The following is a 13,086-nucleotide window of genomic DNA, read 5'->3' on the forward strand; positions in this document are numbered from 1 at the left end:
ATTTTTAAATGTCTGGTTTTATGCCTTTTTTGTATATTTTCTATAAATATGTAACAAAGAATTTTGATTTTACTTGGCTGCAATGCTTTTGACGGTACCAGGAAAAATCATACTGCCCTCTTTTCCTTGCATTTTAGTTCTGGTTCAGAATATACCATCTCAGGATGTATGTACCCTTTTATTAATTGTATAAGAGTAAGAGCACTAAAAATATTTTTCATAACTGTACTGATTAAACCAAAATCATACGATCTGTTATTGTCTGAGAAAAACTTTCATGCTTGTCCCATCGGATAATATCGGATGAACTGTTGTGATCGGCTCTCGAAAACTGTGTACTAACGCTCTGATTATCAAATGATCGCTTCGAAAGTGGTATTTTTCGTACGATTTTCTGATCATGTGTACGAGCCATAAGGATTGTGTTGTTTTCAGCCGGGCTGCTCAGACTCCGCAGTCTTTAATTCTGGGCAACCAACTATGTCAGTTTTGCAAAGTTCTTAGACACTAAAGATAAGACAGATGTTCAGTTTAAACAGGCCCACAACTAAGGGGTGGTCAGTGTCAGGTTTTATTCTGTTGCAGTGCTGCATTACAGGAGCTAAGGGAGGAATTCATCAATCAAGCTGTACCCTTGTAGTATATCTGTTGCATCATCTCACTGCTCCTGCATTGCCTTACTGATAAGTGTCTACACCAGGGGTCTCCTAACTTTCCAAACAAAGGGCCAGTTTACAGTCCTTCAGACTTTAGGGGGGCCGGACTGTGACCAGTGGGAGTAGAAGAGGTCCCGACATCAGTGGGGAAAAAATAATGCCCCAATGATTGTTTTAGCGAGAGTAATTGCGCCCCATTATTGGTGTAAGTGGGAGGAATTGTGCCCCATTGTTGATGTCATTGGGCCCCATTGTTGGTGTCATTGGGAGAAATTGTTCCCCATTGCTGGTGTCAGTGGGAGGAAATGTACCCCTTCATTGGTGTTAGTGGGGGGAATTATGCCTCATTGTTGGTATCAGTGGATTTAATAGTGCCCAAGGCCTGGATAAAAGCAATCAAAGGGCCGTAATCTGACCCCAGGGCCGCAGTTTGGAGACCACTAGTCTACACTATATTTTTGGTGAATCAATCTTTCTACAGTATGCCACACTTGTATGAGGATTTTTTTGCACTGCAGGAAAGAAGGATTTCCACTTTTATCTTAGTAATAATAGGAAGGCCTCATGTGTACAGAGCTTAAAAAATGCTGTTTTACAGGCATTTGATATTTTTGTTTCCAGCCTGTAAAATCACCACTATGTTAGCCTATGACTGTCCATTTTAAGCAGAAAAAAAAAACCCGCTTGATGCGCCTAAGTGCTTTAGACACATTAATGCATTCCAAATGCCAGAAACGGCGCGCCTAAATGCATGTGCAATATGCGACTTTTGGAGCATTTTTAAGCTGCTTTTTCCTGCCAGGAGTAAAAGGTGTTTAGTAGAGAAAATTAGGCCTAATACTGATTACACTTACATATTGTTAAAAACAATTTTTAACCTACTTGTAATGACCAGTCAAGACAGGTAACCACGCGATGCTTGGACCAGTGCTCATCATAAAACTGACGATTAAATGACAGATTGGTGCCAGCTTGAATGTCCCTTAAAAATGAAAAAAAAACAAGTTTTAGACCAGAGTTAATAACTATCATATGCAAATGCACAAAAAGGGCTCTGCAATTTTATTGGTTGCTCCACATAAAATATTCGACATAATGAAACATATTCTTTCTGCAAAAATAATAATGCATGGCCATACCCTACATTAAGACCCATTTTTCCCATAAAGCACACATGGTCGTGTCCAGGCATAGATGGATCAAGGCAGAATGTGGCTCTAGGCAAGGTAGCTGCTTTGCCCCCCTCCAATCTCTTTGATTGACATTTAAAAGAATTGCAAAAGAAACAGAGAAGCCATCCCATTTGGATTGTCTGTACTGGAATGGTCTCATCAGACACTAGGGGGTTGAATTACTAAAGGCAAATAGACTGTGCACTTTGCCCTCTGCAAGTGCTGTTGCCCCAGAGCTTAGTAAATGAGGTAAGGCTTCACTTTGCAAAGCACACCCAATCACGTGCAAAGAACATTTTTAAAAACGCATTTTTGCTTGCACATGATTGGATGGCGGAAGTCAGCAGAGCTTCTGCTCATTTACTAAGCTCTGGAGCAACTGCACTTGCAAAGTGCACAGTCTTTTTGCCTTTAGTAAATCAACCCCTAACTGTCTACAAGCACATCCTCCCTTGTGAAGCTTTATATATTTTTAGCTTTGATTAGTTACTGGATGTTTGTTGGCAAGGAGGCGGTTGTCTTTTTAGATTATTCCAATTTCTCCACAAACTGATGATGACTGGACAGAAGTGTAAAATTCTTATTTTAAAGCTGATAAACAAACAAAACTACCCTTGCAGTGGGGTTTCTTCTGCACTGCATGAATTAAATACTTATTGTTGCTTAAAGCAGTATTAAACCCAAAAGCAAACATTTATTACATTGCACATTCTTAGATGAGATGACTGCATTTTTTTTCTTTGAGAGAGTGGTCAGTTGAGTGAGTTGTCTGTTAAGAAGAAACGCATTGGGTGAAGTTTGCACCAATTACCTCATCGCCCATGCTGGCGGAACTTACTTGGGTGAAGTGACAGGGCCCCTTTAAACCTTATGCTTAAACTCAGCATAATCCCATAACCCTTAAACTAAAAATAACCACTATCATAGCACCAAATGTATGATTGTGCCAATGCCACATAGACATTTCTTTGCATCAAAATCACATACGCCAAAATGAAAGCCTCTTGAGCTCCCTCCCTAGGGAAAGAGAACCTTGGCTGATGGGGGCATGGCTAGGTGCATGACAAGGGGAACGATTGGTTGAAACATGTGGGATGGGCCTGAGCTCAGGGAACGGAAGAGTCGGTTGGAAGAGCTGCCCACCCTTCCGCCCCCTTTTTCCTATGTTATGGTATGTCACAGCTTGCTGTGAATTTCTTGACCTTGCCAGCAGTTAAAGTTGCTGTAATGGGCTACGCCCTTGATGGAAAATTGGAAGTAGGCTGTCTGTCCAGTACTTATGGTGAGGACAGGCCCCACTTCCCTCTTTTGGTTAAGTGCTCACAGTACGACTGTGACTGGCACTGGTTAAATATGTTCACATGTTATTTGTTGGAATTTAATAAAGCTGTGGCCTTGCCCTTTCCAACCTAATGATTGTAAGTGTCTTATTTAATGGGGTAAAGGGCAAGAGTGGTGGGGGATTTGATCCCATTTTGTTACGTTAATTGGGACCCAGGCCCATTGTGCCTCAGCAGTCAAGTTGCACAAACAAATTACTGATCTCGATTATAAGATATCACTTTTCTCTGGCATGGGTAGAGGTAAGGATGCCTTGAGATGTCTGCTGAAATGGGACTGGGGAGAGATAGAAAGCATCAGCTTTCAACTGCATTGTTAGAGGAGAGGATGCCTTGGGACGTCTCCTGGTCATCATGCACCCAGGTACTTACCTTCAGTTTGTGAATGCCATATCGACCCCTCTAGACACCTCCATTGCTATACAGCCACATGTCCCTTGCAGTTCATCCCCCTAGTAGTATGCGGCTGATTGCTTGCTTTCAATAGGAATATTAAGTGTGGGTTCAAACAAACATTGATGGAAACTAGACCTATACAATTCTATACTGTAGTAGCTTCTAGTGAATTGTCAATATGTTCAGTTATTATACATATATCTGCTTTTTGTATATTTTGAAATTCAACTATATACTATATTTTGTCTACAAAAGTACAACCTAGATATGAATGTGAAAAAAATTGCTATGTGTAACTTGGGATACTCATGTCCTGAAGAAGCAGGTGAAACCCAAGAAATGGGATATCCAAAAAAATGAATATACATTACAGTCCTAAGGCCCCTTTCACACTGGGGCGGTTTGCAGGCGCTATTGCGCTAAAAATAGCACCTGCAAACCGACCTAAAAGTGCCGCTGCTGTGTCTCCAGTGTGAAAGCCCCGAGGGCTTTCAAACTGGAGCGGTGCGCTGGCAGGACGGGAAAAAAAGTCCTGCTAGCAGCATCTTCAGAGTGGTGAAGGAGTGGTGCCCATTGAAATCAATGGGACACCGCGGCAATACCGCCGGCAAAGCACCTCTACAGAGGCGTTTTGTGGTGGTTTTTAACCACTAGCCGGCTTTCTCGGGCGCTAGCGGGGGGTAAAACTGGCCCGCTAGCGGGCAAATACCAACGGTGAAGCGCCGCTAACAATAGGGCCGTTTTACCGCCGACGCCGCCCCAGTGTGAAAGGGGCCTAAGTGTATTTATGAAGGGTGGTCACTTAATGTATTTACACATTGGTTATTTACTAAAACTTTACTGTGCAAAATCTGGTGCAGCTCTGCACAAAAACCAATCAGCTTCCAGGTTTTATTGTCAAAGCTTACTTGAACATGCTGAAGATAGAAGCTGATTGGCTTCCATACACATCTGCACCGGATTCTGAGTGCACCAGCATTAGAAAATCTCCCCAATTGTGTTGTATTTTGCATTGTGGGCTTCCACTATTTTTATAGTGAAAAAACTTGTCCAAAATGGAATAAAAACTCTATTTTTGTACTTTTGTAGGTACTGCGATATCTATATTTTGCAGGTGTTTGAAGTGCACAACCCCTTTTGTGAGGCATACTACAATCCTTATTATATTTTGTTTGGCCATCTATTAAAGTGCACTTTTAAAATTTACAACTCTTATGCCGCGTACACACGAGCGGACTTTACGGCAGACTTTACCCGGCGGATGGGATTTCGTCAGACAATTAGATCGTGTGTGGGCTCCAGCGGACTTTGTTTTCTCAAAAGTTGGACGGACTTAGATTTGAAACATGTTTCAAATCTATCCGACGGACTCGAGTCCGGTCGAAAAGTCCGCTCGTCTGTATGCTAGTTCGACGGACAAAAAGCCACGCTAGGGCAGCTATTGGCTACTGGCTATGAACTTCCTTGTTTTAGTCCGGTCGTACGTCATCACGTACAAATTCGACGGACTTTGGTTGATCGTGTGTAGGCAAGTCCGTTCATTCAGAAAGTCCGTCATAAAGTCCATCGAAAAGTCTGCTGTAAAGTCCGCTCGTGTGTACGCGGCATTAGAGAAATCATATGCACAGAGGGCCTTTTTAGCGAGAATGTGGGGGAATACAATTCTTGCACCTCCAGCACTGAATATATGTATTGGCAAAAGGGTGGTTAGGTTGTGTTGGAGGGTCTATTCATGCTGGCTGCTGGGGTCTATATTGTTGTTTGGGGGGCTCTATTGTTGTTGGTGGAGGATCTTTTGTTTCTGGGGGGGTCACTTCTTGCTGGGAGGAATCACTGTTGAATGAGGGGTATATTGTTGCTGGCTACTGGAGGATCTATTGATGCTGGCTGCTGGAAGATCTGTTTTTCCTGATTGGGGTCTATTGTTGCTGGGGGTTATTGTTGTTGGAGGGGGCCTATTGGTGCTGGATGCCGGAGATCTATTTTACTGCTTTTCTTATTATCATTCACAATTTCCATAGAAAATACTTAGCACCACAAAATGATACTTAGTTCTATATTTTCTAAAAAGGGTTGGTAGTAGAAGGTGAGAAGAGGGTGGGACCAAAAAACTGTGCTTGATGGTGGGTAGGGGGTGCAGACAACGGGTGATTCGGAAGAAGGAGTACCTTTGCCTGGGAAAAAAAAGCCCTGTACATACATATCTCAAAAAAAAGAAAGGAACAACAAACAAACATAAAAGTCAAAGTCACAGCAGCGGCTCGTCCATTAGGGGTGCAGGGGCGCCTCCCCCCTAATCTATGAGTCCGGCCCCTAATCTACATGCAGGACGATGGAAGCATGGATTCCAATGGGTTTTTTTTGTGTTTTTTTTTAGAAGCACATGATTAGAGCTAATTGGCTTCAAAAGGACACAGAGCACTACGCCCCAAGCCCACCCAGTTGTGTGACATTAACGAATTAATATTCGCTAATGTCTTCCTGTTTCTCCTTCTGGCCAATCAGGAAGTGGGTTCTGAGTCCGATTGGCTGGGAGTCCTAAGATCCGATTGGCAATGAGTCCTAACTCCTGATTGGCCTGGGAGGAAACTTGGGAGGAGACACAGGGGGGAAGCCGCCACCTGGATGGGGTAAGTGCAAGGGCTGGTGGCGGGCCTGGCAGGCAACATGCGATTGATCGAGAGACAAGAGGGGGGCGCTCCCCCCCCAAAAATTGAGCACCTGCCGCCACCGCAAGGCCAGATAGCCTTTCCTGAATTTATCGAGGAGTTGAAAATGTAAGTTGAATTAATCTCACCCTTCTTTATCTTCCAGGTCTCCCCCGCTGTAGTCAAAGAAAATATTTGAGTCTTCGGCCAGAGCTCGCTCAATGACACGGATTGTGCGATCAAAGAATATCAGAAATTCCTCTGAGTGGACTGCTTGCTGTTTTTCTTCTTCGGTTAGTTCTCTAGGTGGAACTTAAACAGAGATCCCCATAAATTTTTAGAATAGAAGATACTTAAGATGGGATTCAATCAAATTTATCACTGATGAATCAGAATTTACAGATCTGTGAAATTCACAAACATGGTAAACAGGATAAACACAGTAATGTGCTATGTGAATATGCAGTACAATCACATTATGCAGGACTCGATCGACCAATCCCGACTCCCAAAAGCAAACCAGCAAGAGACATGACTGTGAACTTATATGTATAAAAAAATAGCTCATTAAGGTATTTACTGAAAACAATGCTGAATGGGTGATCAGAAAATAAATATTGCTCTGAGATGGGCTTTAGGGTGAACCAAACTGAATGGAAATGTTAATATTAAAGTTTCATATTGAGCAGCCACCCAAATAACACCTCCTCTCTCTTTTCCTCTAAATCCCCCTCCCACACACACGCTTTTGCAGTTAATTTTTGTTATTCAGTTTTGTGTACATACCTTTTAACCGGAAAAATCCTCCAGCCAATCACTTAATGTGTCTTTTTTCAACCTGACCAACTATGTAACTATGATGTAATGGTTCCTTCCTCATTTACTCTGGTATCAGATGAACGGTCCTATTCTCAGCACTATTATCTTATGGGTCCGAGTTGTGCAAGGATACAACCCAAGGGGGTATGTCCATGACAGCCTGGACTCACAGGACATGGGCTGATGCTGGGCCAGAAGAAGAGTGGTGGAGCAGGACAAAGAAAGACACTGAGGGTAGCACTAGAGCACACAAAGGTGGTGCAGCACTTTGGCAACTTACCTCAGTACTCATTTTCAAGAGCCTCCCTGATGCAAGGAGTGTGCAGGCTCTTGGAGGAGTCATGCAAACAAATTATAGTGACCTGATGGGTGGATGTTAGAGCTTCACGATTCTTGATAAAATGAGAAGGAGAGTAGAATGGTAATACTATGCCATAATGGTGCCACATCCAGGAAAAGAAAAGGAAAATCCCCTATGGTGGACTCTTGCACCCAAGGGGTGCAAGACTCTTGCACCCCTTGGGTGCAAGAGGACTCCATATATGTCTTGTCAGAATATGGTGACAATGTTATGAACTGTTTATGCATTCCACATTTTAGCCACTATGTTTAATTTATGAATAAATCATTTTTGTACTATAATACTCTCAATACTTTTCAATTTTAAACCTAGTGTGCCTTTAAAGTCCTTGATAAAATGAGAATCACAATTTTTTTTGCTTAGAATAAAGATCACACGATTCTGAAGAACTTTTTTATTTTAAAGATTTACAACCCCCAACATTAGGTTATCAAACAAGATGGCAATAAAATAAGACATAATACTGGTTGCTTCACTCAAATGTAAAGAAATGTAATGAAAAAAATTGCAATGTGTAAAAAAATAAAAAAATTACCATCAAGTTATATTGGGGTTTTTTCTTTTTAGTACTCGCCGATACCAATTACCGATACCTACCGCAATTTTTTTGTTTACACTTCAGCTGTCAGCAATGGTACAAAGCATTGAGAAGTTATTTTACAAATGAAATAAATTTATATTTTTTAATTCAGCGCTTTTTTTAATGTGAAACGTGTAAATATATGTTACAGGTGTAAAAATATTAATGAACAAAGCAAACAAAAAAAAGTTTTAATTATTAAAGGCTATCTAAAGGTTTGTTTTATTTATTTATTTATTTTAAAAACAAACATGTCATACTCACCTTCTCTGTGCAGTAGGTTTTGCACAGAGTGGCCCCGATCCTCCTCTTTTGGGGTCCCTCAGCGGAGCTCCTGGCACCTCCTCTTCTCGAGTGCTCCGTTGGAGAGCCACTCTCCCTCCGGGCACTCGTGCAGGCGCGCTCCCGTGTCCTGCTGATGTGTCTATTGACACAGATAGTAGGACTCAGCCCCCTGGCTCCCGCGTCATTTGATATGATTGACAGCAGCGGGAGCCAATGGCTGCGCTCCTTTCAATCTATCCAATCAGGACCCGAGACACTGAACGAAGCTGGTGTGCTCATCCCCGTCGCTGAAAAGACCGGGTTCAGGTAAGTAAAAGGGGGGGCTACTGCATCACAGGAGGTTTTTCACCTTAATGCATAGCATGCAATAAGGTGAAAAACCTTGATGGTTTACAACCCCTTTGATAGTTTATAAAATAGAAGTAAATGTAAAAAAAAACAGCAAGAAAATAATAAAAAAATGGAGGAGAATAAGGAATTAATGAGGCTGATTGGAGTAAATTAAGGGTTAATAGGGGGTTAAACAGAGAAACAATTTAATAAAAACCCCAAAAACAAGGTTACTTTAAACTGACTTCATTACAGACCAAAGTTCATCCCTTTGATCTGTACATGAATAAACAGAAGTACAGATAAGATACAATGTTTCTTTTTACCTGTCTCTTTCAGTACTGAGCAATGTTGTGGATAAACATTGCCGGCTGCTTTGTTTTGTTGACAGCTATGCGCAGGGAACAGCTCTGCACTTTCTACATGAATCGTGGAAAATGCTGGATTAAGACCGTGTGGAGGGTAGAATTGAGATCATGATATTTTAATAATTAATCGTGCAATTCTAGTGGATGTTAAAGCCGAACTCCAGTGCAAAATTTAATTTCTGTTTTTCCTCCTGCCTCGCCCCTCCTCTTCTACATTCGGAACCTTATTTTTTTGGAGGGGGATGGGGTACTTAGTTTTGACAGGTACTTGCTCTCCACTTCACCTAGGCGATTCCACTGGGAGTTCACTTCCCTCCCTCCCTTCCCGCAACGTTCTAGGACATAGGTCCCATAAGGCTCCGGGACCTTTACCGCAGCTCAAGGCTGCTTCATGTGGCGGTACCGGGGACCTGAAGACCGGTGAAGAATTGGCCCAGGTAAGTTCCCCCACTGGATCTCCAGACAGATAAGTGTCTTATTGTTTAAAGTTATCAGCTACAGTATTTGTAGCTGCTACATAGTTACATAGACAGGTTGAAGTCCATCCAGTTCAACCTTAAAAACAATAAAAGCTGCTGAATTTTTTTTAAAGTGACTGGAGAACTCCTTTAATCTGGGAGAGTGGGCATTTCTAGGCAGACTGCATTTATTAGGCCTGGTTCACACCTATGTAGGTTGCAGTTGATGCATATTCCGGGTGCATTTTGCGTTTTTTAATACACGGTTTTGATCAATTGAAGTCTATGGAACCAAAACACAACCTCCTGGTCCCTGGCCCTTTCCATAAAATGCATAGATGTGAACGTGACTCATAGGAAACCATGGTAAAGAGGAAGTAAACCCTGATGGGTTTTACTTCCTGTTTTTTAATCCTGCTTTCCCCTGCAAAGTAAAAGCATAAAGGGCTAGTATGCATCGCATACTAGCCCATTATGTGCCACTTACCTGCAATCGAAGCCCGCGCTGTCCCCGCTGGTGGCCGCATCCATCTTTGCCTCTCTTCCTTCCGGGGCTGCGAACTCCGGCTCTGTGACTGGCCGGAGTCGCGTGACCGTGAGATGTGCCCGGGAGCCGTCACTCACAGCACTTGCCAGTAAAGAAACGGCACAGAGGGCCGTTTCTTCACATCGCATGCGCCGATGATGTCGGCACAAGCGCATATGGTAAATATCTCTTAAACCAAGCAGGTTTAGGAGATATTTACAGTACCTACAGGTAAGCCTTATTGTAGGCTTACCTGTAGGTACAAGTAGAGTAACAGGGTTTACAACCACTTTAAATGGACTGTAGTGTGCTTCTGCAGAACTGAAAACGTACTAAAAAATGCATGAGTGTGAACCAGTCCTTACATACAGAACGCCCTAGATAAAGTCCACAGGTGGTGCTGATCATCCTAGATCCAGTGAATGAAAAGTGCAGGCCAGGGAGGTAAGCCTGGGGAGAAATAAGCAAAATGATGCTGGACATCCTCCACACAGGAAATGAGGCTGTATCTGTCTTGCTGCAGCTTCTTATGCATACTGTAAGAAGCTCGCAATGTGTAGTAAAATCATTCAATTTCAGTACCGAAGAGGAACCTGTACAACTGTGCAAGACTGAAGAGAAGGCTGGAGTTCTGCTTTAAACTTCTTTGCAGTCTCTAACCCAAAATAATAATAGACAACACCGCCATTGTTAAAGACTCAATCCATCTGATGTTCCTAATCACCATTTAGTGTATGCTGTAATTGAAAGCAATCAATGTAAAGCTGTTTACCTTCTTTTGAATCCTGCTTTTCTTCTTGATTGTCAAATTCCGAATCGTGATCTGTTTTTAGTTCCACCATTTCCTCATCCTCTTCCTCTTCTATGTAACCAAAACAAAGAGTCACATATCAATAAAAAGTTATCCTTTTACAAACAACGGTTAATACACACTAACGTAAACGAGTCATTAAAACGCACATCAGCAGCGACCAGAACATCAATTCCCGCAAAGATTAAAATTTTCATATATGTTCAAAGTTCTAATCCAGCGTTGTAAACGAAGCTCAGCGGGAACGTTTCCTACAGAAAGACCTAGAGTTGAAAGTGTCAGTGGAGCAACTCACTCTTGAGCTACTTTCTGTTTGCCTTTATTTATTACTAGAAACCTATTTATATCTTGCAGCAATTGTTTTGCGATTCTGTTGCTTAATATTGGCCCAAATATGCTTAATGTGGACCTTTCAGTAACTTTACAAGTCTGTATTTCAAATGCATGATATCACAACACACAGCAAAAGAAAAAATTGAAAAAAAAGATAAACCTTTCAACATTGAGGCTATGTTCACACTATTCTCAAAGAAGGGGATACCATCCAGTTATGTCACAAGAGTTGCCGCCATCCCTGACGTAAGGAGAAAAAGGAATAACCCCTCAAGAAGTGGTGAGACTTTAAAGGCAACAGAGTAATAAAAACGATTTTATTGATACAAATATACACAAATATACATTAGAAAAAATCTACTGCAATCACATTGAATAAACAATAAGCAATAAAATAAGGAATATACTGATGTAGGAACCGAATGTGGAAGATTACACGAATACACATTCGGTTCCTACATCAGTATATTCCTTATTTTATTGCTTATTGTTTATTCAATGTGATTGCAGTAGATTTTTTTTAATGTATATTTGTGTATATTTGTATCAATAAAATCGTTTTTATTACTCTGTTGCCTTTAAAGTCCCACCACTTCTTGAGGGGTTATTCCTTTTTCTGTTCACACTATTCCGACACCGAAGTTGCACGACTTCTGATCTGACTTTGCCCTGCGACGTCATGTCCAACTTCCATGCGACTTCACTGAACATGATCGGACTTTGAGTCTGGTATGGATCTTGACGGGGAACCCCACTTTCTTATATAGACATGGGGCATGGCCATCCGGTGACATCATCCAAAGACCCTGCCCCCTTATGGCATCACCATCCAGGGCATGATGAGGCGGTGACGTCATAAGGGGATGGGGTCTCCGGATGACATCCCCGGATGGCAACGCCCCATGTCTATAAAAGAAGCGGCCGAGAGCAGAGCTGGCCCAACTTCAGGAGCTACAGTGCCTTGAAAAAATATTCATACCCCTTTAAATTTTCCACATTTTGTCATGTTACAAGCAAAAACGTATGTATTTTATTGGGATTTTATGTGATAGACCAACACAAAGTGGTACATAATTGTGAAGTGGAAGGAAAATTATAAAAGTTTTTTTTTTTCTTACAAATAAATATGTGAAAAGTGTGGCAAGCATTTGTATTCAGCCCCCCTTACTCTGATACTCCGATCCTAACTAAAATCTAGTGGAATCAATTGCCTTCAGAAGTAATTAGTAAATAGAGTCCACCTGTGTGTAATCTAATCTCAGTATAAATATAGCTGTTCTTTGATGCCCTCAGAGGTTTGTTAGAAAACCTTAGTGAACAAACAGCATCATGAAGCCCAGGGAACAGATCAGACAGGTCGGGAATAACTTTGTGGAGAAGTTTAAAGCAGGTGATAAAAAATATCCTGAGCTTTGAACATCTCACAGAGCACTGTTCAATCCATCATCCGAAAACCGAAAGAGTATGGCACAACTGTAAACCTAAAAAAATATATAAAATTGGGTAATCAGGCCAGTGATGACTCTTGGTTGGCCCCAGGGTTTGGGGACAGACCGTATGACCAATATAATGCCTATGCGGACTGTCCATCCACCCCCCGGGCCTTTGATTTTGGGTCATATCCTGATCGTAACTATGAGTCCAATCAAAACTTCAGGCACGACTACTATGAAAGACGAGGGCGGGGTTCACAAATTCCTGGACCTTCTAACAATGGGAGAGGCTATCCTGATTATAATATCAGCACCTCCAATTGTTTCTATCCCCTAAATGATTTAGAAGGACCTGCTCCACGTCCCAGTACAAGAGAGGACCTGAATGGAGGTGTCCTGCAGTCCATGTCCATGATGAGGGGATCTAGCGACAATGGGGGTGTTTCTGGTCCCTCCGATATGGGCCACCAACGGTGGGGTTTTCACAGACCAGGTCAGGGCATCAAAAGGTCGGCAGACCAAAGAGAGGATCTAGAGGGGGGCGGCGATTGCGAGCAAAAAAAGAAAAAA

The 13,086-nt window shown here is 42.1% G+C and overlaps 1 protein-coding gene across 7 annotated transcripts in view; it reads right to left on the reverse strand.

Annotated features, from left to right (window-relative positions):
* The window catches only part of DYNC1I1 (dynein cytoplasmic 1 intermediate chain 1), a 646,676-nt gene that overhangs the window by 277,200 nt on the left and 356,390 nt on the right, over nucleotides 1–13,086 (reverse strand). For all 7 annotated transcript variants that reach the window (XM_073629570.1, XM_073629573.1, XM_073629571.1 and 4 more), the window contains 3 exons: nucleotides 10,712–10,801; nucleotides 6,362–6,524; nucleotides 1,539–1,638 (listed from right to left, as the gene is read on the reverse strand). In XM_073629570.1, coding sequence (XP_073485671.1) covers nucleotides 1,539–1,638; nucleotides 6,362–6,524; nucleotides 10,712–10,801 — 353 coding nt within the window. The remainder of the gene's footprint in view (nucleotides 1–1,538; nucleotides 1,639–6,361; nucleotides 6,525–10,711; nucleotides 10,802–13,086) is intronic.

Source organism: Aquarana catesbeiana, linkage group LG05, assembly GCF_042186555.1.
Source record: "Aquarana catesbeiana isolate 2022-GZ linkage group LG05, ASM4218655v1, whole genome shotgun sequence".
Lineage (NCBI taxonomy): Eukaryota > Metazoa > Chordata > Amphibia > Anura > Ranidae > Aquarana > Aquarana catesbeiana.